The 26,494-nt window shown below is 40.5% G+C and overlaps 1 protein-coding gene across 1 annotated transcript; it reads left to right on the forward strand.

Annotated features, from left to right (window-relative positions):
• Positions 1–30: 30 nt before the first annotated feature.
• HELLS (helicase, lymphoid specific) lies at positions 31–21,154 on the forward strand. The gene is made up of 22 exons (XM_051800881.1): positions 31–144; positions 247–365; positions 3,947–4,069; positions 5,351–5,410; positions 5,977–6,013; positions 6,107–6,171; positions 6,658–6,699; positions 7,435–7,659; positions 8,241–8,423; positions 8,682–8,825; positions 9,423–9,619; positions 10,293–10,389; positions 11,331–11,492; positions 12,006–12,148; positions 13,362–13,500; positions 14,930–15,013; positions 15,118–15,237; positions 15,928–16,044; positions 16,988–17,147; positions 18,625–18,721; positions 18,928–19,004; positions 20,629–21,154. Exons 1-22 carry the CDS (start codon positions 102–104, stop codon positions 20,724–20,726), a joined length of 2,532 nt encoding a protein of 843 aa, XP_051656841.1. The 5' UTR covers positions 31–101; the 3' UTR covers positions 20,727–21,154.
• The last annotated feature ends 5,340 nt before the right edge of the window (positions 21,155–26,494 follow it).

Raw genomic sequence — 26,494 nt, forward strand, 5'->3', positions numbered from 1 at the left:
GGCGCGTCCTCTCGCGGGGCTTGTGCAGCGCGCGGTTTTTGTTCTCGCGAGGCGGGCGCTGAGGCGGCGCGCGCGGGAGCGGCGGTGCCGGAGCGGGGGCGATGCCCGCCAGGAACGGAGAGGCCGGCGGAGGAAGCAGCGAGGGTGAGGGTGAGGGTGAGGGGCGGCCGGGCGGGCCGCGGGTGACCGGGCGGGCCGCGGGTGACAGGCCCGGGGTCACCCAGGGTAACCGTGCGCTCGTTGCAGCACCGCTGGGAGCCGAGATGGGGGAGCAGGCAGAGGCGGTGATCACGCCGGCCATGCTGAAGGAAGAGGAGCAGCTGGAGGCGGCGGGGCTGGAGCAGGAGCGGCAGATGCTGGAGAAGGTGAGGGCAGCCCGCGCGGCGGGGCTTGTCAGGGTGCCTGCGGGCCGAGCGGCTCCTTGGGTTTCAAAACAAACACGCGTGAGCGGCTGCCAAAGGCCGGGCGGTGACTGGTGCACAAGCGCCTTTTTCTCATCCCCTGGAGGCTTTCATTTTTATTTTTATTTTTTAAAGGCTAACGACAAGAAGCTTGCTGCGTTTTGTACGCATTGAAATTTGCAGTAAGAAGACTGCCTCTTTGCTTTTGTTATTCTGAGCCAAAAAATGTAAGGTATCACGCCTTTAAAGTGAGCTGATTTCAGAAAGGGTAGTAAGTTCATATTTTTCTGAATTTCTGTCTGAAACATTAAAGACAATTTTTTTCTCTTCGTGTTTCTGTATGTGTACATAACCATTCTTTCCCTCCTTGTGGTCCTTATTTAGTTAAAAAGACCCCACCAAACAAGTTACTTGAGCAGAGCTCTCCAGAACAGTTGTATAAATTCCTTTTTTTTTTTTCCAGAAATAAGCCCGGTTATGTGTTTCTTTCGGTAGCAGGTATAGTTTATGCAGACCTGCATCGAGGAAGTAGCCTAACTTACAAAGCCCAGCTGAAAGGATCGGGTTTATGCCAGTCACTCTCTTGGTCTGCACTGCTTCCTTACCCTGCACGCAGCTGTCCAGGAGCTGTTCCTGACTTGGCATTGCTGCCAGGAGATATGTACATGTGATCGTCCTGGGAGGCGGTGTTTGGTTTGCATACCTCGGTTTGCTTGTGTTACAGGAAATACAGACTGCTTCAGGGAAATGGTACATCCCCAGAGCCAGTGGTGTATGCTTCATTTCTCTCTTGCTGTGAATGTTTTCATATGTTGATGCTAAGCACTGATGGATGCTAACCAGTCTGTTCTGGGGAGAGAATATGAAAGCATGATGCTCCCAGACCTGTGCAGATAAAAAGTATCAGTATCAGAGTACAAGCTTGAAAGAACTATTCTCTTAAATGCTCTTTTGGGGAATTGTGTTCTAAGGGATCATAGAATGGTTAGGGTTGGAAGGGACCTTAAGGATCTTCTAGTTCAAGGCAGTAGTACTATTACTCAATATACTTTAGAAGCGAAGTGGATATGTTTTTTTCACTGTCTTAAAAACTGAAGCATTATTTTAAGGGCATGAAAAATACCAATCTCTTAAGGCTTGGAACTAATTTTGATTACTCTTTTCCCTACAAAAAGTTGGAATTTATAAGGACATGTTTATAGAATGCAGTATTTTGTGTACTGTAGTTAGAAAATAGTACCGATTCTCCCAGAAGTGTCACGATATTCTTTGTTGCAAACAGTAAATGATGATACAGCCTGTCTGAACTTCAAGTATTCCTTGGTCAGACTAGGAACAAAAAATTTACAGGCAATTCTTTTGGAGGAAAGGAGGAGGAAACCCTTGTAGAGCAAATTATCTCATTGTACAGGAAGTATTGAGAAAAGGACTTAGAATTTAATTTCTTTCACAACAACCACTCCTGTAGCAATGCTACAGGAGCTGTGGTGTTTTTCGTGTTGTCTCTATTTCTTGAGAATCCACAGAACTTACCTCTAGCAAGGGTTATTGCTCCATTGTCCTTTGTGCTTCTGTCAATCTTTCTTTGTGCAATCTGGGGCCAGTCAGACCAAGGGGAATTACTCATGTAGTTAACTCAGGCTTACTGGCATTTTGGGGGCAGCTTCTGTGTTTCTTATGCTTGTCACTTCAGCAAACCCCCCACCAGGTGATTTGTACAGCAGTTCAACAAAAGAGTTCCTAGTCCTTTTTGAGGGCTAATGGCAAAATACCACCGTGCAAATACGTATGAATGTAGAGTGATGAAAAAGAGTGGCAAGTTTTTGACCTTTTCAGTCAAAGGGAAAGAAACCTCCACTTTCATGAGGCTTGAAGGGTTCACTTAAAGTGAGATATCACGAGTTCAGTGCTGTGCATCTTTGAGTTTTCTTTTTTCCCCTTGAAATTTTTGCAGTTGGTCAAGGGAAGAGTCTTTCAGTTTGACCAGTTAATGGAAGAATGCTGTGTTCACTACAATGAAAAATGAGCGATAGCAATTTGCTAAATGTGTAGTTTAGTTTTAATTATATTCTCTCTTGCATTGCCATCAAGAGTTGATCTTTCTGAGCTCAGGTACTTGTCATCTGAAGGTGAAACCTGGATTGGGGAGATCAGAAGGAAATAAAAACTGGATAGAGAATCACAAGAATGCAATCTCTTCCCCCAGAGAAATTGTGGAGATAGATCTTTCTCACATAAAAGAATAAGGTGATAACTATCTGATTAGAATGACTTGTGGAAGATAAAGATTTGATTTCTGGGGGGAGAAACCTTGTGCTCCACCTTTTCAGTGTCACACAATTTGTCCCACGATTCAGGAAATACCCCATTTCCCTGCCTATTGTGTATTAAGTTTCAGAAGATGCCCTTATCTTTATCTTAGTGTGCCCTTCCCCCAGTTTCTTCTGAAGGTGATGGCATAGATAAGCATCATGTAAAGCTCTACATCTTGCCTCTCTGGGGTTTCTCTTGGAGATGCTAATTTATACCTTTTTGCTTTCTACGACCAGCTGAAGGAGGCTGTAGACAGATGAGGGGGTCGGTCTCTTCTCCCTGGAAACAAGCAGTAAGACAAGAGGTTGAGCCAGGGGAGGTTTAGAGAGGATATTCCGAAAAATTTCTTCACTGAAAGGCTGGTGCAGCATTGGTCCAGTCTGCCTGGGGAAGTGATGATTCCACCATCCCTGGAAGCACGTTCAAAGAGTGCACAGACTTTGCTCTTGCAGACATGGTTTAATGATGAACTTGGCAGTGCTGGTTGATGGATGGACTTAATGGTATTAGGTCTGTTCCAAACTAAATGATTCTATGACTTGTTTGATATTTCAATTTAACAGGCAATGTTAGATGAATCTGTAAAGGTGCATGCTTTTTTTACATTTTGGGGGAGTCTTGACCTGAGTTTTGAAGAGTAATTTGCAAACTTTTAAATTACTAATTCAGCAGAAGTTACTTTGAAAAGTATGTCTAGATTTTGTAAGCAAAGCGAGCAGAAGTTATTGTTTTCACATTGGGAGTTGTCTTGAGCTCTGTAAACTGGGTGTGATAGTTGCATAGCTATCTGAATATCTTGTTCTTAATGAGAAACTGTAACTTTGTGCAAATGGCACATGGAGGAGTCCCAACTAATACTTGGGAAGCTGTGCTGAAATTTGCCAGGTGGTCTCACAAATTTGCAGACTGCAAATAAACTTAAATTTCATTTTGCTCTAAATCTATAAATTGGAGTTAAAGCACCTTTGAGCCCTTGAATTCCATGTGCTGCCTCACGGGGTGTTTGTATGGTGCATATGCAAGTGAATGCAGACCTCAGTTACTTTCATTTTGCAGCACTTCACAGCTGCATATGAGTCCATACGATCACGAATCACAGATGTATAATGGCTGGAAGGGAAAAGGGAGTGTGTGTGTGAGACACAATTGTAGTTATCCTGAAGAACCATTTATATTAAAAACATTAACTCTGAAGTATCTATAAATACTTGACATCTCTTTTTGTTGGGCAGGCTCGCTCTTCTTGGGACAGGGAATCAAGTGAAATGCGCTATAAGAGGCTTCAACATTTGCTTGAAAAAAGCAACATTTATTCCAAATTCTTGCTAACCAAAATGGAACAGCAGCAACTAGAGGTAGGTGTATTTTGATCTGCTGTGATGATTTTTAAGGTGCTGCCTGTTTAGGTTTTTTTGCCATCCAGCTGTTTAAAGTAAAATACTTTTAAGATTTCTTTTGTAACATTAAAATCTACTGGACCCTACTGCACAGGAATGAAGTGGTGCTTTACATTGTATTCAGAATTTGTTCTATAAGTTAATAGATGAATCAGACTGGGAAGAGCATGAATTATAATTTTCAAGTCACAGAGTAAAGGTGGAACTGATGCCCTTACAATTCTTCATTTGGCCTGAGTGCTAGGAAAACAAGTATTTGAAATAAGAAATGAAGTTTAAGGGAGCTAGAAGACCTGAAGGGAGGATAGAAGATGCAAAGAATTGGGAAGTAGGAAGTTTAGTAGCCTGTTTGTGTTATTTACTGAAAACTGAGGATGAGGTGTGCCTTCAACATGCTAAAGTAGGCCTCCCTCAAACAAGTTTATAAATTACAGTGATCTGAGGCCATGCTGTTCTCAAACAATAGCTTCCATAAAACAGTTTTATGTGTTTTTTTTAAATCCATGGGCTGCTGAGTTCATATGTAGCTTTATCTTGACTTTCTCAACTGTACCTTTGTGGGCAAGCTTATAAGAATTTATGCATGAGAGAGGGGGAGAAACTTAGGAAAAGATTGAGGACAATGTTCTCCAAAAAGGGACATTGACAGACTGCAGGAACTTCCTTTCTAGAATGAGTGTTTCAGTACTAAGTCTTGCTCCATCTGATAACCAAGGTCTCTTATCTCTTTCTCCAGGATCCTTTTGCTTTCAGCAAGTAGAAATAGTAGATGGAGTGAGAATCTTAAGTTCTTCAAGACATAAAAGCACTTCTTCATTAAAGACGTTCTAGGCTACTTACATTGCTGTCTGTTCTGCAATGAACACGAGTGGTAATACGTAGAACTTAAAGGGAAACTGGATACATGGAAAACTAACTGCAGTATATGTGAACTTCATGACTTTGCAGTTGGGAATATTTTTATTGGAATCTTCCTAAATTACTGTATTTAAGTGTTTAAAGTATTTACTGTCAAGCAATTCAGAGCAGTTGTACTTTCTTGTCCAAATTTTGCTTTATCATTTTAAGCTGTGTCAGAACAGAGACTTTTAGTGACATTGCAAAAACAAAGCCTATAAAGTACATGGAACTTGGTATTAGCAATGTAATCTATACCTGTTATCATTTCTATAATGGGTAGTACTCTTGTGGGTGTTATGAAAAGATAAGAATTGCGTGTGTGGTTTTTATTTTGTTTAGGAACAGAGGAGGAAAGAGAAGTTAGAAAAAAAGAGAGAGATGATGTTAAAATCTGCCAAGGTAAGATTAGGTAGCTATTTTATGCAACTTTTTGACTAAAAGTCTGAGAAATTACAATGCTAGTTTTGATCAAGGTAGCTAAAATAAGTAAGTTTGATTAGCCAGTATTTTACTTGCAGAATCTGTCTTATATACCATATGTATTTTAACCATAATAAGTCATGGCTGGGCTTCGTGAACGAAGATCTGGGAAGGGCTCTACCCACGTTTGTTGCAAGCACATACCATAATAAATAAGATTGTTTAAAAGTGCTTAAAAATTGCATACCATGGCAGTCATCTTAAGAGGATGTTTCTTACTAATTAATATTAGAGAAAATGGTTTCAATTTGTTTTCAGCAGTTTTTTTGTTTTAGCAATGATTGCTTATTCAACCAAGTTACTGAATAACTAATAAAAAAGATAAGCAGAGCCTTTCTTTTGCTTTATTTTTGAAAACTGCCTAATAGTGGAGTGTTTCAAGAAGCTTTCAAAGGCAATGGTTTGAGTCTGATTACATCTTTTTATCTGTGTCATGATAGTTAGAGTCATAAGATGATGAACCTTTTCCTACGTTTATTTTCTAGAGTCAAAACCCCACTGATGGCAAAGAGGAGAAATCAGGTGATGCATTAGGTTTTGCCTTTTTTCAATACTGGTGGTTTTGGTTTCTTTAATGTTTGATGCATTATATAAACTCAAATGTTATCTTTATAGGTGCAAAAAAGAAGAGAGGGAGGGAAGATGGAACATATAACATCTCAGAAATTATGTCCAAAGAGGTAGGCCTTAACTATAAATAGCTTGTCTGGATTTTTGTTGCACAACTTTTAATGGGTCAAGCAATTGTTGTGACATCTCTATTTTAGATCAATCCTTTTTCTTATACATTGCTACCAGAGATCATCAGCCATCTCTAGTCTGTCTGTGAGATATGACTTTCTTCCAACAAAGATCCATGTAACAAGCAATGTTTTGACACCTGTAGAATTTGGATGCTCTTTTGTTTTTTCAAGTCTTTAAGGAGGCAAACTGTGAAGAGTCTACATTGCCAGTTGAATTTTCAGCTACCCTTTGTAATTGAGATGTATTCTCTGGTGTGTGGTCTGGTTTTAGAGGCTGTTGTATGATTAATGGTGTTGCATGGAAAGCTTTTAAAATATGTTCAGATTGCAGAATAAATGAAAAGGTCACATGAGATACAAATTATAGTAACCTTTAAGGTTGAAAAGCCTATAAGCATGTTTTTTTTTCCCCTTTGTTTCCAGGAAATATTATCAGTGGCAAAAAAGAGTAAAGTGGAAAATCAGGTATGTCAGCACATATTATTACAGTTAAAGTGCATTAAGCCCAAAGGGAGGAAGGGCTTTTTATACTTTATAACATATTCCTAAACTTGCCTGTAAATAAACATCTCTGCTAGTTACTGAAGTCCTGAATTAAAGTTTAAAAAGGTGGTGTGAATGCAGTTAAATACTTATTTCAGAAATCAAAGGTGAATTTCTAATTTATTTTTTAAAAGACTGAATTTGAATGTATTTATACTTTATAGAATGCCTGTAGTTACAAAAATAAAAGAAATAGGAATTTACTAAAAAATATTTGTACTGGTGTTTAAGACCTTAAGAAATTTTTAAGCATTTAAGTGTGGAGATAGTGGGTGAGGTCTCTCTTGCTTTTATTGCAGTTCAAAAGCTACATGCTTAATTGAATTGCTTCCCAACATTCTTTAGAACCCACTTCCAGAAGGGAAATAGCTGCATTAAGTACCAGCTGCTATGAGGAAGGTTTTAAGTCTGCTTGCTTTATGGGTGGAAAATTATAAACCAAATAGCTTCAGTAGCTGTCACTGCTCTTCAGTTCTAAAGAAGTAAAGAATCTAAAAAGTCTGCTCTTGAGTTGACAGATGCCCAAAAGAAGCCTTTGTGTCAGGGGCTGACTTACTCCACTGTACATTAAGGGTGGTGTAAATTCAGGAAACGTATCTTAGCTGGGCTTTGATGTGCATTCCACTTGTCATGTGTTCCTTGAACTTCCTTTTATAGGATGAAAGCTCTTCTGACAACCTGCATCCAGAAGACCTGCAGAAAAATGGTGACTCAAATAGTGTCATTAAGGATAGATTGTGTCAAGCAGTACGACACACTGCCAAACAATCTCTTGATCCAGTACGAAAATATAATGGACAACCAGTGCCTTTTCAGCAGCCAAAGATTTTTACTGGTGGTGTAATGAGGTGGTACCAAGTGGAAGGCATGGAGTGGCTAAGGGTATGGAGCAGCTGTTGATGAGATTTAACTTCTGTGTCTTCCTTTCTGTTCTTTTGTGAGAGGTTGCTCTGTCGCTTGTCAGAATGGGCAGTGTCTGCACAAAGAAGTGTGGCTGGAGCAGGTGGCTGTGTTGGCCAGGAGGTGCACCTTTTTTCTGTGGTGAGGTAGCTATGCCCACAGAAGCTACTTGATTACATAAAACTGAAACATCAGCACAGTAACTTGGTCTTTTAGAGAGGGAAACTAAGTAAATGTTTTGGAGCTGGGATGAGTAAAACCTGGGATAATATAATGTGAAGTGCCTTTTGATATAATACTAAGTTACATACTTTCCTTTGATACTGTTCTGTGTTTTTGCACCATAGTCAGGCATACGGTGCTGGAATGCATACATCTACATGAGAATATCTGGGGTTTACCAGATGCTTGTATTTATTCATAATGGAGGGAATCATCCTCATTTGTGATATAAAATGGGCCTAGTAAAGAGTTTCCACGGCTAGTACATTCCTAAAGATCTTTGTTTTTTCTGAAGGTGTGTTGATTCTTTTGCACTTACTTTTGTTTTTTTGCATATGCAGATGCTTTGGGAAAATGGTATTAATGGCATTTTAGCTGATGAAATGGGGTTGGGGAAGACGATCCAGTGTATTGCAACAATAGCCCTGATGGTGGAGCGAGGAGTCCCTGGTCCATTCTTAGTATGTGGTCCTTTGTCTACTCTTCCAAATTGGATGTCTGAATTCAAGAGATTTACTCCAGAGGTAAAAGAAATTAAGACTTTTCTTTTTCTTCCTTAGGTTTAAAAGCACAAATTATTTAATTTTTATTCTAATTCTTTGCCTTGAAACTTTCTCTGTATAGAACATTGGTTTAATTGTGGTGTTTATGTGGTTACTACACACTGCCGTGGTTTGCTGTGTATTTACAGCCTTCTTGTAAGAGATCTCATCATTTCTACTGTCTTCTCTTTAGGTTAAAAATGAGCTTAGTTTGCCTGACTTGTAACCTCTTTTTTACAGATTCCACTGATGCTCTATCATGGAGCTCAGCAGGAGCGTCGGAAACTGGTTCGTAAAATCCATGGACGACAAGGATCACTCCAGATCCATCCCGTGGTCATTACTTCGTTTGAAATAGCAATGCGAGACAGAAATGCCCTGCAGGTATCTGAGTGCTCCTGGCAGCCCTAGGACAGTGTGGTGCCTCATTGCTGGCAGCAGTGCTTTTGAATACAGTAAAAAAACTCGCATGCTGCCTGTACAATAAGTGTCATACTGTAGCATGTGTGCTGGCATTTGCTTCTGCTTCCTTGGTAGAGTAGTGCTGGAATTTAATGCTTAAGAAGTTCTTCAAACAGAACATTATTCAAAAAGTAAGCAAATAGTTACAGCCTACCTGCTCTTTTCATTACCTTTCTATTGGTGGTAGTTGGGGAGGCTTGGAATAAAAACTGTAGTGTATAAATATTGTGGTTAACATCCAAATGGTTCATTCAGCAAGATGAGTTTCTTGTAGTTTTATTTTAACCACCTAAGCTTACTAAATGCAGTCACCATGAAGCAGATGTATGGCATTAACTGTTTGGACTCAGCTCTAGGAGTGTGGCACAGTGAAACACAGTAAATGGAATCTTTGTAGGAGGCAGTATCAGTCTTACTACTGCTACTTAATTCATTTGGCCCCTGTTTTGATGGAATAAAAAAGGCTAAAATTTACTGAAATAAAGCTAAAGTTTACTGAAATACCCTTCCTTTTTGTAGCAGTGCTACTGGAAATACCTGATAGTAGATGAAGGTCACAGGATTAAAAATATGAACTGCCGCCTTATCAGAGAATTGAAACGGTTTAATGCAGACAATAAACTCCTGTTGACTGGTACTCCCCTGCAAAACAACTTGGCAGAGCTTTGGTCATTGCTTAACTTCCTGTTGCCAGATGTGTTTGATGATTTGAAAAGGTAGGTTGCAATCTCTGATAGTGGGAACTATCTTTGTTTGTTCTGTTTGAGCATTATTGTGACTCTTTAATTATTAAACTTATATCAGCTTGTGAAGAGCTGTTTTATGGTATGGTTGTAATTTGGTGTGATTTTTTGAAATGTGCCTTGCTTCACACTTAGTTGTTTCAGAAAGGAAGGAATTAATTGTCATCTCCATGATAGTGGAAGCTCAACTCTGAGCAAAGACATGAGCATTTGTGGTGAGAGAGGTTTGTCTTACCGTAAGTGCCTGGTGCTGCTTTGAGATTCTCCTGAGGTGCTGGAGAAAGCTGTGTGAGGCTGGCAGACACAGGACCCACAGGTCCTTTTCTGCAGTGGTAGGGGTCAGGTGGAAGAACACTGCCAAGACAGTTTTTAGACTAATTTTGGAAAAAGTTACAGACTAGATTGAATATAATAGGTCACTGAATATTTCAACTTAGTGTAAGTATTTTTACAAATCACTTACAACCTCAAGCATCTGAATTGACAGGTGTATTTCAGAAATTCCTCCTGTACACCTTCTATTCATGATGGATATTAGGGCTTTATTTTTCTTAAATCACAGGATAAGAGAAGAATAGTATACTTAAATAATGAAGAATAATAGCTGCGAAGGTACCAATTTTTTTCCCTTCTTTTGTTTTTATAGCTTTGAATCCTGGTTTGATATTACCAGCATTACAGAAACTGCTGAAGATATTATTGCTAAAGAAAGGGAGCAAAACATCTTGCATATGCTGCATCAGGTTTTCACTTATCCTTGTGTTGTATTTTTCATGGTTTATTTTTAACACTAACCATTATTATGAAGTGTTTAAAAATCTTGTTTGTGGAGCTGAATTTTGGGTCTGAGGTTTTTGTTGTGGCACTTCTGACTTCCTTAGACTTGTGGGGGTTTTTTCAATTTACAGCACTTAAAAATGCTAAAGAAACAATATAACTCTTTGATAATTACTCATTTTTATTCTGGAATTGAGTTGACTTTAGTCATACTTAATTACAGTTTACAGGCTTCAGTTTGTCAAAAGATTTAATTGGTGGATGTATTTTGTTGAAAGATAACTTTGATAGAAGTTATGTAACTTTTAGGTGTCAAACAGAATACCTTTTGACAAACTAGTTACATAATGTGCCTGTCTTCAGGCTAACACTCAAAGCTTTTTTTTTTTTTAAGAGGGCGTGTGGAAGTAAATGCTTACAGACCTATCATTTTCCTGTCAAAGGCTGACAGTGAGAGATCTAAACTGTGTCTTCTATATATAATTGTTGATGACTGTTTATTTATTTTGGTTAAAGGTTTGAGACTTTTCCAGAATAACTTGATTTAGGAAATATAACAAGCAAAATGAGCTGTTTCATAATAAAATTACTTTCAGTTACTGGAATTTATATGAAAGGTCTGTAATGTAGTTACTACTACACCCTTACTAAACACTTCAAGATTTTTAAAATGGCAATGGATGAGTTGTTTCAACACGTCATTACCAGCATGTGAGTGAAAGTTTTGGAGTAGGCATCCATATTAAAAAATCAAATATATATGCAAATTAACTCCCTTGCCTTAAATTGGCAAAATAGCATTACATTAGTAGACCTGTTTGTGTCTTGTCTTGGTTTTTTTTGTTTTTTTTTTAAACTAACCACGTTGAGAGTTTTGAGTGGTTGTAACATCTGCTCACCATTTCAGATTCTGACACCTTTCTTACTGAGAAGACTGAAGTCTGATGTTGCTCTGGAGGTTCCTCCTAAACGAGAAGTTGTGGTATATGCACCGCTGGCAAAGAAGCAAGAAACTTTCTATACTGCCATTGTAAATCGCACCATTAGGAAACTGCTTGGGAATAATGAGGTATCTGCTGATACAGATGTTAGAAATGTGCTTGCTATTAGTAGTTTGTAGGTGAAACCACACTGGTATTCATTACTCTTATAACTAGACCCCCTTTTTGCTTAAATTTTTAGTCTGATCCTTTTGTTATCTATTTTGGCAGTTACTGTGATAGGCCTGTGGGCACAGAACTAAAACAATATAAGTGTAAATATGTTCTTGATTACTTGTAGCTTGAGGGGGGAAAAGAACACAGTTTTCATAAAATTGACAGTTACAGCTTGAAAGGTATTAATGTGGCTTTTTAAAATCAAGCAAACTTTCAAAATCTACAATTAAAAAATTTACAATCTAAAATCTACAGTTTAAAATTTGGGCTGCGTTTTCTACTTAGCCAAACTCAAAGCTTCTAAGTAAGTCTTGCATGATGTACATCACTGAGACCTCTTTTTGGCTTTGAGAATTCTTGGGTCAGCACAGGCCTTCGAGTCTGAAGCAAACTGCTGCTGATGGAAACGTTCTCATTTCCCACAGGAAGAAGTAGTTGAGTTGAGTCCTACAGGCCGACCAAAACGCCGTAGTCGAAAAGTGGTTGATTATTGTGAAGAACACAATGGCTCACCTGATGACTTGGAAAGATTGATCAGCAAAATGCAAGAGGAAGTAGAAAAAGAGAGGTGCCTGCCTCAAAAGATTCTTTATTATACTGTCTTATTTCCCTCTTAATTTGCTTCTAGAGCTTTGCTTATTGAGATTGATCAAGAAGAATGCATTTAGTTGTTCACCATCCTTGAAGCTTTAGGCTTTGTTTCTTTGATTTTACCTAGTATTCATTGAGCTATGATAACAATGGTTAGGTTGTACCATCACTCACTGACTCATTAGAGTTAACTTCAGGACATTGTTGTGGTTTAACCCCAGACAGCAGCCAAGCCCCACAAAACCACTCACTCACTCACTCACTCACTCACTCACTCACTCACTCACTCACTCACTCACTCACTCACTCACTCACTTCTCCACCAGCAAGATCAGGGAGAGAATCGAAAGAGTAAAAGCTGGAAAACTTGTGGTTTGAGATAAAGACCGTTTAACAAGGAAATCAAAAGCTGCTCACACAAGCAAAGCAAAACAAGGAATTAATTCACTGCTTCCCATGGGCAGGCAGATGTTCAGCCATCTTCAGGAGAGCAGGGACCCATCACATGTAACAGTTACTTGGGAAGGCAAATGCCATCACTTCAAGTGTCTCCCACTTCTTCCTTCTGTTAGTGGCTCATAATTGGTTGAAAGTCCCTTGGGTATAAGGAAAACCAGGTTAATCTTTAGAGTTGAAATGCATTTACTTTGCTAGATTTTTACTGTAGTCCAGTGTGGCTTGCAAGAAGAGACAATTAAATATGTGTGTATTAGTTTTATGGTATGTATGGATCTGTGTCAGAGACAGTACTTAGATGTAGAAGAGCTCAGTAGCTGTATTTTGTTGTGAATCCTGCAATGTCTACATGTGACTGAAATGGGATAGGCAGAGAGCTGATTGTGGAATATCTTATGTGTTGCTCCACAGGAGATCTCTTCACGTGTTCTGGAGAGGGCTTGGTTCTGTTCCATTTTGTGCTGGGTGACTTGCTCAAGCTAAATTCTGCAAATTACTACTGACTGCCCTTTTATATTTTAAACCAGCAATGGCACACTGTTGTGCCTTCATTGCCAAGTGTGGCACTATAAGAAGTTTGGTTTGGTAATAGCTTTACTAATTCTGAGGGATTTTGAGGACATTTGATGCAGCATGTGAATCCATTGCTTGATTTTGTTGTGTTTTTTTTTTATTTTAAATATTTGTAGCATAATGACACTTTCAGTACTAATAAGATGATGTATGTTTTCAAGGCCAGTGGTAGAAGTGAGCATTCCCATGGATTCCGAGGTGAACCTTAAACTGCAGAATATTATGATGTTACTGAGGAAGTGTTGTAATCACCCCTATCTCATCGAATATCCGTTGGATCCTGCTACACAACAATTCAAGGTACATATTTTGAAAGCACTAGAGAAAATTTATTTCAGGCATTAAAAAGCAATAGACTGTGAGCTGATGGCAGTAAAAGAATGACCTTTTCAATGTATTTGGCATATGCCTCCCTATTGAACTCCAGCAGTATATTGAATCATTATTTGAAACTTCCTGCAGCAGCACTTGCCCATTCAGCCTCTGTGTTTATTCAGTCCTTGCACAGTTATGCTGTAGTGTCCTTTACTATGGCAGCGCTCCTCCGCTGGTGGGAAAGTTGTGGAATACAGTAACTGGGTTCCGTTGACTCCAGGTGCTTTAGAGTGTGCCTCAGGATCTCCTCACAAGAGTTATTTTTTGAAACATGCTGACCCTTAGTGAACTGTTCATGACATAAAGTGTACACGCTGCAGGAGGTGCAGCGGTAACATCTAAGTGTGAGTTGTTGAAGGACTGAACCAGGTACAACAGAGTCGTCTGCTTAGAGAATACAGTATCCCTTCTCTTCCTCAAAAGGGGGAGAATCCAAGTTATATCACAAAGGCCAGATGGTACTTTAATCTACACAAAACAGTTGGCAAATAGGAAAGTATGAAGTAATTTAAATTGGAAGAATCTTGGAACAACTGGGCATTGTGTGCACATTCTAAATGTATGTTTGTGGGCATGTGTAGTCATGTTTTCCTATTTACCTGTGATAACAGGTTCAGCTCCACTCAGGGGCAAGCAAGTTTATCAGTGTAAAGTTAGTGTATAGAAAGCAGATACCCCAGTCTGGGGGGGTGAGGGAAAATTAGTTAATGTGTAGAAAATGCAGACTCTTTGACAGTTGACACCACCTGCAGGAGTTAGTACCTGCTCAGCCAAATGCATTCAGAATTATTGAAGGTAGCTGCTGTATGGTTCAAACCTTAGTTTGTTTCTATATCCCTGCTCTTGGCCCATAGCAAGAATTAGATCTAACAAACTCTTGAGCAGAAGAGGGGTTTAAGGCCACAGTGTGGAAACTTGTGCTGTGAACTTTTACCTCTTGGCTGATGTGTGGTAACTTGCTCAGCGGTGCCTCCTTGTGTCCAGTAGGTGGAAGCCTTGTGCCTTAGTTACAAGCAGGGAAAGAAACATCAGTGCTCTTCCATGAGGAAAAATTAACAGCATCAGGGTTTCTCCTTCTAGAGGTGGGATGAAAACTAATTAGTTTTATTTTTTAAATTATTTGGGCATATGAAATGCCCAATTTTGGGTTCAATTTAGTTTTATCATGATTTAACTGATTCAAGGTCGTTTGCTGAAATTAGTGTTGCTTCCAATCTTAAGCTTTTAGTTAAAAAGGTGGTGCACGTTTGTTTCAGTGAGAGGCTTTCAGACAGCTGTTTTTGATGCTTCTGAGTTGGGGAAGCCTTTGGTATCCTGCTCTCCTAATATATGATCCCCTCTTCCCTGTTCCAAGGTTGATGAAGATCTAGTAAAGAATTCAGGCAAGTTTCTACTCTTGGACCGAATGCTTCCAGAACTGAAGAAGAGAGGACATAAGGTAAAGCTAAAGATTTGTTGCTGAAGGGGGTGGGGGGGGGGAGGAGATACACTTGTCTCCTTATGAACAGAAAATTGTATTGAGGAATCTTTCTGGTTTTTTAGGTCTTGTTGTTCTCACAAATGACTATGATGCTTGACATTTTGATGGATTACTGTTATCTGAGAGACTTCAAATTCAGTCGATTGGATGGCTCTATGTCTTACTCGGAGAGAGAAGAAAATGTAAGTAGGTGTACATGCCCTTCAAGAGTGTTAGCAAATTCTGCTTGTCCCTGTGACACTGGAACATGATTTTGTACAGTATTTAGCCTTTAATAGGCAAAACACATCTATGTTGAAAACTGTCTTTACTTCTGCTTTGATATCTGCAGCACAGAAATACTAAAGTTCCATGATTTGCTGGTGTCCAAGGGATCCCAGAAGTTATGGGTCTTTTAGAGAGCCTGGGTGTGGGATAATGGTTTCTTTTCTCTGCTGTGATCAAAGTCCTGAAAATTATATACACTCTCAGTTTTCTACCAGAGTGGCTGAAAGTTACAGTCATGTTGGCATTAGACTCTCATTGTATCCAGAAGTAACTATGTCTTTAGACTTTGCCAGCTTGGACAATGGACACTTTGCTCATCACTGAATGGTAGATCATGTGGAGGTGAATGTAATTTGGACCATACCTCACTGTAGTCATCTCCACTCTATGTGTTAGACACCTCACTGATTGGAAGCATAAGATAAGAAAACACAGTTGTTTCACTTCTTGGTCTTGTCCTGTCCCAGGTGCATGCAGTGTTTTTTAAAGGCTCTGACAGCTTGTGCTGTATTTTATCTTTTTAAATGTAGGTCTCTCAAAAATAAAAGATAAGCTATGGTGTGTTGGATCCATCTGCTTTTTTTAATGGATGAATTCTCTTCCAGATGCATCAATTTAACACTGACCCTGAAGTCTTCCTGTTCTTAGTGAGTACAAGAGCTGGAGGCCTGGGCATTAACTTAACAGCAGCAGACACAGTTATCATATATGACAGTGACTGGGTATGTTGACAGATTGTTAAACCTAGTGATATGTGTCATACAATTCTTTCTCTGTTGCTGCTTTTGACAATCATTTATGAACCCCTTATGGCATAGACCATTTCTATAACTTTAAAGAGGTGTTACATGAAGATAATAGTATGTAGTGTGTGCAAACATTTTGTGAGATAATGCAGCCTCATTTGAAAAGTCCTACGTTATTGAATACAACATTACAAGTTGGTTTCTAAAACTAGCCTCTTTGCCTCTGAGTTATCAAAAAGCAGGAGGGTTTTTCTGTTGCAGATACATTTCCTTCTTTTGATTTATTACTTAAGTTTGAATGTATCTGGACCTTCTATGGGTTCCCTGTTTACAACAGCTGCCATGTTAGTCCCAGTCCCTTGAATTTCCTCCTGTGGCTTGCCACATGTGTTTTGGCTAGCTAGGATTGTACTGCTCCTGTATGTCTGGAGGCTGGGAAAAAGAGAACTATGGAAGTAAATGACTGAGGACCTCTTCACTTTGTTTTAGTAGACAGTGCTGCTGTGGGCATGACTGTTCAGATTCAGAAGAGCTAAAGCACCTTTAGAAATGCCTGAAAACTTTTAAAATACTTTTCTTACTCTCAAAAAAAATTTCCACAAACCTACAACTAAAACTCTAATCTAAATCTCTCATTAAACACATCTGTATGGTGAAAACTGCAGCACAGGGTGCAGAAGCACCCAAGCTGGTGGGTTCCTCTGCCTGTGCAGCTACAGCAGCAGAGCTTGTCATGGATGAGCTTAAGAGTCAAAAGATTCAAGAGTCAAGTAGAGTTCTATTACACAATGTCTCTCCTGCCTACTGCTTCTGCTCTGACTCTCAGCTCACCATTGAAAATGCTGCTTGTGATATGTCCCTTTAAAAAAGGATAATGGCGTAGCTGAATTGTTTTTAACTTGTTTCTTTGTCTGCTCAGAACCCCCAGTCAGACTTGCAGGCCCAAGACAGGTGTCACAGAATTGGCCAGACAAAGCCAGTAGTTGTTTATCGTCTTGTGACAGCAAATACTATTGACCAGAAGATTGTGGAGAGAGCTGCTGCCAAGAGGAAGCTGGAGAAGCTGATAATCCACAAAAGTTAGTATCTTTCTCTTATGATGTCATGTCAACATGTGCTGCTTCTTCAAATCTCAAGCTGTAACAAATTTCAGCATCCTGTTTGCACCTGTCTGGTATAACCACAACAGACAAGTTCTGTTTGAACAATGAAACAGTGCTGAATAGAACAACAGGCCTTGGTTTCATGGATGGGCAGTGGTGATTCTTGATTATAGAGCTGGTCATACTCAAAAGCCTTTAGAATGTGATAGGTTTGAAGTGTCTCAAGGATAAATTTTTCTCATATAGAATCTATATGAATTCTGCTTTGCTTCTGCAGCTTACTCTGTGACATTTGGACTGTAGTTCTGCATATGTAACAATTTCAAACATTAAGCTTTCTTGAAAAATTGCAATTCTTGTGACTTGGTGTGGGCTTCTGAACAGTAACTAGTCTTATATTAGGAGGTTAAAAACTTCTCATAGTTCTTATATTCTCATATTAAGGGGAAAAAAAGGCATTTTCATGAGGGCATAAAGGGGCAAAAAGGCCACACCTCTAACTGCCTACTGAATGGTGCAATGCTTGTCAAGCCTAAGCTGTGGTTTGTCTCTGGTTTTGGATTATGTTAGCTAATCTTTGTTAGATGCTTACTTTATCCTAGCATTAGCCTTCTTTGTAATGCCTTTGCCATGCTGTCCTAGTATGACTGCTGAGACTGCCATCTGACTTTTTATAGGCATGTTATTGACCAATGTAAGTTTTTTTTTGTTTGGTTTGGGTTTTTTAATGATTTGATTATGGTCCAGACTGAAGTTAAAACTGAAGTGGCACGATGAGCACACAAGAGCACATGAGCAAGATGAGTGCAGAATGGGCTGTAATAGTATATTCCTGCCATATACTGAAGTATATAATATTTTATGTGGGTTATTTGGACTGACATCCAGGTTTGTTGTAAACAGGTACTAGCATAGTCTCCAAGAATCCAGCCTGTGTCACGGTATTATTTTGTCATGTCTGTCTGTTTCATTAAACTGAGGGCTGGTCTCTGCAAACCACGGACCTTTCACATATTTACTGTCCTGCGGTTAATACTGCTTACTTTGTTTCAACCAGCTTACAATACAAAGGGAACAAACCTCAGCATCCACCACCTAACTTTATTTACAATGTTTTTGCTGTAAGTAGAACTAAAGGCTTTTCTTCTCTGTGTGTGCGTGTGTGCATGTTGAATTGGTGTTTCAATCAGTTCTTCTGCATACTATATATGTAAATACATACACATCATAGAAAGTGAAAGGCCTGCATGTAAACCTTCATGTCATCTGAGTTTTTCACCAATTAGGCTGTTAGTGTAAGGTGTGTTTATCTGAGGGCTAGAGCAATGAAACATAGCATTAATTCTGATTTGCAAGAGTAATTTGTTCAATACATGCATCCAATATTGATTTAACTATTTACATTATTTGTTCCAGTCTCTGTGTACTTTCTTAAAATTTCTTCTTTCTACAGATCAGTTTAAAGGTGGCAAATCTGGCCTAGCACAGTCAAAGAGCTGCCTGGACCCTCAGGAATTAATAGAATTACTGAAATCCAGAGACTATGAGAGGTATGCAGATTTCATGTTTTCTTGGACCATGAGTTTGTAACTAGTAGCTTTCAAGCAGCTATCAATAGCTCTCTTGTCTTAGGAAGTGGTATGTGGATCTTCTTAGTACAAAGAATGTCCTAGGGATTCTGCTATGTGGGAAAACTGACTATGCAATACTAACATGCTTTTATCTGTATTAAGAAAGATTATTTCTTCTTCAACAGGGAGGTTAAAGGATCTAAAGAAAAAGTAATAAGTGATAAAGATCTAGAGTTACTTTTGGATAGAAGTGATCTTATTGGTAAGTCTGAGTTTTCATCTGTTTTCTTTATTCAACAGTAAATTCATATTTTGTAGGAGTTTTCATAGTATATAGCATATAGAAAGCTGCCATAGCTTCACTTCCTTACAGCTGTGTTGTTCATGTGGAAAAGGATATTTTATGGTCCTTTGCTGACATTTTCAGTATGGTTTGCTGAAGAAGAAATAACAGAACTTAAAATTACTCCAGAAAACCACATTCAGGCATAGTGTGCCCTGAGCATACTGTGAATGAAGAGCATAGATTAGGAAGTGTTCTGCAAAGCAACTTTCAAGGAAAGTTGCTCTAATTGATCAAAACAGAAATTATTCTTAGTAAAGGTTTATTTCAGCAAACTTGTTTAAAAACCTATTTTGATATGATTGTATTTCAAAATATAGTCTAACATTTTTTTGGGAAATAAATCAAGCTTTTCACCGTGGCTTGTCAGTGGATCAACTATTTAAAAAAAAGCCCAGCCAAACCACAATTTTTTTTTTTTGAGGTTGTCTGCAAATTCTCGTGCTTGATCAGGCCAAAATACTATTAAAAAAGCCTTAACTTTCCTGAGAGAGCAAAAATTCTTGTCCAGTTCATAGATTTAACATGCTTTTGTAAGATTAATAGATTTAGTATGCCTGGTTTCCTTCAGCATCTTTAGCAGAACAATGCCCAAAGCATAGATGCAGAAAAAAACCCCAGTCATTACAGAATTTAGAAGTAAAAATTATAGCCTTAAATAAGTGTGCTGTGTGTAGTTTGCATAAAATAAATCTGCCTTAGGAAATTTTTGCTATATTTTATATAATTTAGGAAAAAAGTTTTAAGACCTTGTTCTATAAAACTGCTTATGTCAGTGAACTGACTGCTAATATAGAAAGTTATTCTTGGTGCATGGATAATATGGTCTACCTCTATCTTTACAAGTTCAGACTTCAAAACAATCTCATTTCTCTTTTCAAGTTGAAGAAGGTGCCATTTACTTTGTGTTATTACTGTGCATCATATTTATCATGGTTGCTTTTTTATTTCTTGGTTATACTAAGCAAAATAACTATAATAAAGTTGTCAAAAAATGTTAATACGAAGATATTAGTCTAGCATTATGTACTGAATATTTACTGACACTAACTGCAGTTAATGCTTTAGAAACTGAAATGCCACCTTCCATCCTGATAAACCATAATTATTAAATTTTATATGAATAAATAGTTTTTTATTAGCTTTAAATTCACTGGAAGGGCATCATAGTGATGGCAAGTGCTAGGAAAACAAGTTGCAGGTCTTTAAATTTTAGAAAAGAATATTACTTATCAGGGCTGTAACTTTTTCTGTTTCTCCTGGTAATTTCACTAAATAGGTTTACTGCATTCTGGATTTTTTTCCTCTGGAAAATGAGACCATTTCAGGCAGCTTTTAGAACTGTTTATTTCCATTCAGATTTAGCCAGAGATGTTGGAATTTTTTTCTAGAAGTATACAACTGAAAAATATTTTCAAATACAAACTTAGTGGCAAACTGTTGATGAAGGAGCAAAATGATTTAATCAATTTGTTTTCCAAATCCCAAGAAAAAATGTGTCTGCTATATCACTTGTTATTGTTGACCTTTGTTTTAATCTTAGATCAAATGAAGACCTCTGAAAAAATGAAAAAGGAAAAAATGGGTGTCTTCAAAGTCCTGGAAGAGTCATCAGAGTCCAATGGAGAATGTGTATTTTAATGTGCAAATGTGGCCTCTGTGTAGTCTTTCAGATCTTCCAGAGATGTCACTTACAGCTGATCCTTGATGCTGACTTCCTTTACAGCCTCGTTCAAATCCCTTGTGTTCTTCCAGTGAATTTTAACATGTTCTAGAGTATAATGCAGGTGATAGTTTGTTGTAGCTTTAGTAGACTCGCACAAAGAAAATGAGCATATTTCACACTTACAGCTAGTTCTTGTGCTCAGTGGTAAAACCTGGCAGATTTGTGTAAAAAAAAAATCTTCCTGTGGAAGTCCTAAAACACCATTTGTTTTGGTTTAAAATATGGTGTCAATTGTGGTTGTACTTGGGAGAGAACTTGCGCCTTTGTTCAAGCCATTTGTGTAGCTTCTGTGTTTAACTTCTGCTAATTATTTTGGTTAAATAAATATCTGTTTTGTTCTAAAGGTCTAGGGATTTTGGCTTCTTAAATAAGCAAAGCTTATTTTGTGTCCATTAATTCACACTTTCCTACTCATTTAGCACATTAGCTAATCTCACATTTGAAAAACCAACCAACCCCCCCATTAGCATGGTACTGCTGGATCCACCACTTGCCTTTTGGTGAAGAAATTTTTCCTAATATGCAATGTCAGCCTTTTCTGGTGCAACTTGAGGTCGTCTCCTCTTGTCCTGTCATTTGTTACTTGGGAGAAGAGACCAACATCCACCTTGCTACAACCTCCTTTTGGGTAGTTGTAGAGTGTGATGAGGTCTTCCTTCTCCAGGCTAAACACGCCCAGCTCCCTCAGCCACTCCTTGTAATAAGACTTGTGCTCCAGACCCTTCACCAGCTTCTTGCCCTTTTCTGGACACACTCCAGCACCTCAATGTCCTTCCCATTGTGAGGAGCCCAGAACTGAACACAGTATTGGAGGAAACAGGCAGCTTTCAAACTTTCAGCTCTGGTTTGTGAAAATGTCATCCAGGTGTCATTAGAAGCTGTGGTCATGGAATTGCAGCTGGAGCTGTCACACTTGCAGTTGTACTAGTTATGCCAAGGTATAGATACCACTTACCTTATCACACTGCAGAAAATAGTTTTCACTCACTTCATGATCATTTGCTCTCCACAGAGAGTAATCTGTTGGCCTGATTTAGAGAAAGTTATTTTGTAATAGAGATATTTTGCCATACCTTTCTGAGGGGACAGCTAAATCTGTTAAGTTAATGAGTAGGCTGGCTTTGACCTTTGCCTGTTGAAAGCCCTGTTTTGTCGTTCATTGCCAAAGACAAAAGTTGCTATGTTTTCTGCTCAGTTACTAGCCTGAATAATGCAAAGTCCAACATATGCTGGCTCCACCTGTACTTACATTTACACACTATGGTACTCTTCTTCATGCAGCCTTTAATTCTAGTGAGGACCTATACAAGATTTAAGAGTAAATGATTGTGCTGGTTATGGCAGAGGTAGAATTAGTTTTCTTCACAGTGGCTGGTATGGGGCTGTGTTTTGGATTTGTGCTTAACACAGGGTTGATAGTATAGAGATGTTTTTGTTATTGCTGAGTAGGGTTTGCACAGAGCCAAGGCCTTTTCTGCTTTTACTGCCACACTGGTGAGGAGGCTGGATGTGTGTAAGGGGCTGGGAGGAGACACAGCTGGGGCAGATGACTTGAAATGGCCAAAGGGATATTCCAGACCACATGGCATCATGGTCAGTATATAAAGTGGAGGGAAGAAGGAGGAAGGGGGGACATTCAGAGTGATGTGGTAATGTGCAAAATAAAGGTTTTTACCCCAGATCCAGCACAACTAATAACAATTGCTGCCTTCCTAAAAATGCATAAACTAGCATTAATGCTAATGCGTTAATGCATTAACTCTCCAGTGAAATGGAGAGTTTATCACTGTTTATCAGTGTGTGGAGCTTGATGTTATTTAGAGAGACTTTGCAGAGCTGTGGCTGCTTTTCTAGCCCTCCTTCAGAAAGTGAAAGCAATGCATATTTTTTGCTTGCTGTCAGGGAGGAGCCCCATGTCCTCATCCCTTTTTTTTTTTCCTCCAAAAGTACTACAAATATCATTGCTTAAAGCAAGCATGGTACCTTCTTAGCACAACCTTGCATTTCTTATTCCTGCAGTCCAGAGTAATGACTGCACTTGCTACACCTGAGCTCTGAAGGGGCACTGGTGCACTGAATGCCTACAGGCAGAGCAGGGCGTGCTCCAAAGGGGGCTGGTGTTTCAGAAAGCAGCCTTTTCTTCCTGCAGATGGGTGGTGGGGAACACCACAAGGAAATGCAATAATTAAAATGTGAGGATGCTATGGGTTGGGGGTGACTGGTGCTAACAAATTTTTCATTGTGAAATAATGTCCCCCTGACTGTTCATTAGAGAGAGAAAATATTTCAGTGGATACAAGACAAATTATTGAAGCATAGATTTATCCTGGTGACTTGGAAGCAGTGCTCCTGTCCTCTCTGCACCCAGATACATCCAGCTCTTGTTCTATCTTCTTTGTGGATGTTCGAGTTCTGAGACCCAAATGCATGGACAGAAATGTGGGGTCTTGGCTTGCTCATGTGTTGCTACTGTGTGTCTATTAGCAGGTTTTCTTTTTCCAAAGTTTTTCCAGGTGATGACAAGAAAATGTGTGGTAAGCTCATCTAATGTTAGAATATATTTAATGGCATTTCACCAGCACTCAAACGTACTCTGTACATGCCAGCATCCTGGTATTCTTACTTACCTGCCTTAGCAATGATGTTTGAGCTGCCAAGACCCTGCCTTGACAACAACCTGAGCCATTAGCAAATGAAACTTGCATGTGAGAGCTGGAGCAGCTGGCCATGCTGCTCAGTGGTGTTTTGCTGGGATAAGGGTGGTGCTGATGGTGTGGGCTGTGAGAAGGGGACAATGAGAGGGAGGTCAGTCTTGAAGATAGTGTTGGGGTTTTTAACCCATTTCTGTCAGTTTTATCTCTTGGGATCAGCTCTGTCAAGTTACTGCCACCAGCAGGGTCTTTTTAACTGTGTAAACAGTTTTAAAAACAGTGATTCCTGTTCAGGTCCGAAGAGAGCTTTGCTACTGTCCCACAAGAGCCCTCTTCAGCCTGCCATGGCCTGCAACTCCTCTTGCTGCTGTGCCGTGTGGAGGGGCTCCCACTAGCTAGCAGGGAACAGCAGGGCACAAACCTCTACTGCACAGGGTAGATGTGGCAGTGGCAGGGAGGGACTGCAAATGGAAACCCAAGTAATTAGTGTTAAAAATGACAGATTGTGATTTGTGCTGCGCTGCCCACCTTCATGAGACAGTCCTGACAGGATACTTGTGAACTTATAAACTGCCCGACACACTTCACATAGGAACCTGCTATGTGTTTCTTACATTGTTGTTAACCTCTGAAGCAGGCAGCTCAGGGTGGTTGCAAGGCATGAGTGACCCCATTTAACCTATCTTGTTATTGTTGACAGACTGCAGCTGCCAACTGTTAAACTCCAGAGGAATTTGGAAAGTCAGACTACAGTGAACACTGCAGTTGTCAAATATTTTGTCCTGCATCATAAAAAATTAATACATTCCTTTTCTCAGCCAGCTACAGCAAAGACTGATCAAAGTCCTCCCCAAGTAATGAATGCGAATTGCCTCAGCTAACCCGTTCCCACAGTAATAAACTGGATCAACACTGGCATCCATGTTAGAAACCTACACTTCCAGAGCTATCCTACAAATCCTTTGTAGTTCCCGACTCCTGCGTCAAGCCCCACACAACTGGTGTTTTCCCAGCACTGCTGCCAGCAGGAGCTCAGACAGGTGATAAAGCAGCGGCTCTGGACAAAGCAGGGCTTGTCGCCTGTTTGCAGCGCTGGGGTGGGGAGGGCAGGGGAAATGCCAGGCACAGCTCAGGCTCTTCCGTCCTCACCCCCAACGTGAGAGCAAGCTCAGGAGGTTATCTGGAATGAGCCCTCTTTTGCTGACAGAGGTTTGTAGTGACTGCAGGTGCTCGTGGGCTCAGCCCATGCTCCAGGGCCGGGACACAGAGCACCAGATGGCCTCGGCAGCCGGTGTTCTCCCTGAGCCAGCCTGCTGAGAGCGGGCAATGTGGAGTGTGCAGTGCTGGGAACAGCCATGGCCCCACAGCGGGGCCTGAGGCTGGTCTGCAATGCAGCCAGAGCAATTTGTGCCTACAGGGTTCTCCTTCACCCTGCAGGTCTGTGCTTTCCACCACTGCACTGGCTTATTGTCCAGTCTGGCCACCAGCACTGCAGCACAGAGAGCCTTTCCCTGCAGAACTGTGCTGCAGAGGGGAGGGAATTAACCCCCATTAGCAGCAGTGAGGGGAGATGTCATCCCAGCAGGCCAAAACACCCCTCCACTCTCACACTGAAAAACAAAGCCGCTTGTGTTACTACCTGGAGTTTGTGCAGCTGTGTGTGCCACTGCACAGAAAAGCCAGGCTTTTCCCAGGGATGAGCTGGACAAGGAGTTTGCTGGTTGAGCTATGGCATCCTTTGTTGCTTGCCACTGCCCATAGAAGGAGCCTGTGGGGAAGAACTAAATTTAGCTGGGTTGGTGAATTAGTCCCCTCCCCAACATGCCTAAGAGCTGCACAGGTTATCTCAACAGCAGGGGGCTTATAGCCTTGGTGACAGGTCAGCTTTACCTCACATGAGGACTGGCTTTGGCGTTGTGGTTTGAGTTTGGGTTTTTTGTTATGATTTGGTTTGGTTTTTTGGGTCTTTTTGAAAGGCAGCAGTGCTGTGGTGAGATTAATTGTGAAGGAGAGGGAACAGAGGGTGCAGCAGTACAGCGTTACTGAAGATAGCCAGGACTTTTCAGGACAGGGACATGACCCTGTCTGTAGCTGTTGCAGACTCACCCACTAACCCTGTGCCTGCCAGAGAGGGCCTGTGTGGGGGTTACAAACTCTTCTGTTTTCAACCACTGGCAATTAGTTTTAAGGGAAAGATGACGCTACATCAGAACTGTTAATTTTTATACCATTAGGAACAGCCAGCATTTCATTTAGAGGTATGAGCAGAGAAATAACCACTGCAGAACACCTCTGTGCTATATGTGGGTGGAGGTTCTGCTGCTTAGGCACCATCAGCCCCTCGTCCAGTGCACAAGGGGCATGTGCTCCCCTGTCTGCATTAATTGCAATGGCACCCTGCAGCAGCTGTGCACAGCAGCAGCACAGGGAACAGGGTATTCCCTTGGGCAGCCACAACACCGAGGACTGTCCCAAATGTCTGCAGACATGAACAACTATGGCCATGGGGTCCACTCTGAATTGGATGAGGGACGTGCAGTGGCAAGAACCACCCCCACCAGCCTGCACCCAGCCCCAAGGGGGAGCCAGAACAGGGACTATGGCCACTCAAACCTTCCCCTCTTTGCTCTAAGATTCCCTGGTTTCCAGCAAGCATCAAGTGAACATTTTTTCACAGAGCTGTTTCTGACTTTGGGGAATGAAGGGACACCTGGGTGATGCAGTAACAGGAAACAGTGACATGTCTGGTCTCATCATCATGAAGCAGTGCTGCACACAGAGGCAGCTCTTGGTTGCCTTGCACAAGGGACAAGCCACCAGTGCGACCACGGTCTGAGGCCTGGCTGTGCCCACCTGGCCCTTGCTGGGTGCCAGCAGGCAGCTGCTCACAGCCAGACCAGTCTGACTCAACTTTGTAAATCCCTCCCATTATTCTCCGGGATAAACACAGCCAGGCACTGGGCACCTCTTTTGCTGCCCAGGGAGCCCCAATCCCGTGCACAAGGGAAACAGCAGAAAGCAGACACTTCTGC

This window comes from Manacus candei, unplaced genomic scaffold (assembly GCF_025592945.1).
Source record: "Manacus candei isolate 608988 ecotype Guabito, Panama unplaced genomic scaffold, ASM2559294v1 h1tg000050l, whole genome shotgun sequence".
NCBI lineage: Eukaryota > Metazoa > Chordata > Aves > Passeriformes > Pipridae > Manacus > Manacus candei.

What these genes read in the sequence shown, in the direction of transcription:
- HELLS (XM_051800881.1), top strand. Translation starts at nt 102, where the DNA reads ATGCCCGCCAGGAACGGAGAGGCCGGCGGAGGAAGCAGCGAGG. An exon ending in AGCGGCAGATGCTGGAGAAG is followed by an intron (nt 366 to 3,946) that starts GTGAGGGCAGCC and finishes TTTGTTGGGCAG; the next exon opens with GCTCGCTCTTCTTGGGACAG. An exon ending in CTGCTACACAACAATTCAAG is followed by an intron (nt 13,501 to 14,929) that starts GTACATATTTTG and finishes CCCTGTTCCAAG; the next exon opens with GTTGATGAAGATCTAGTAAA.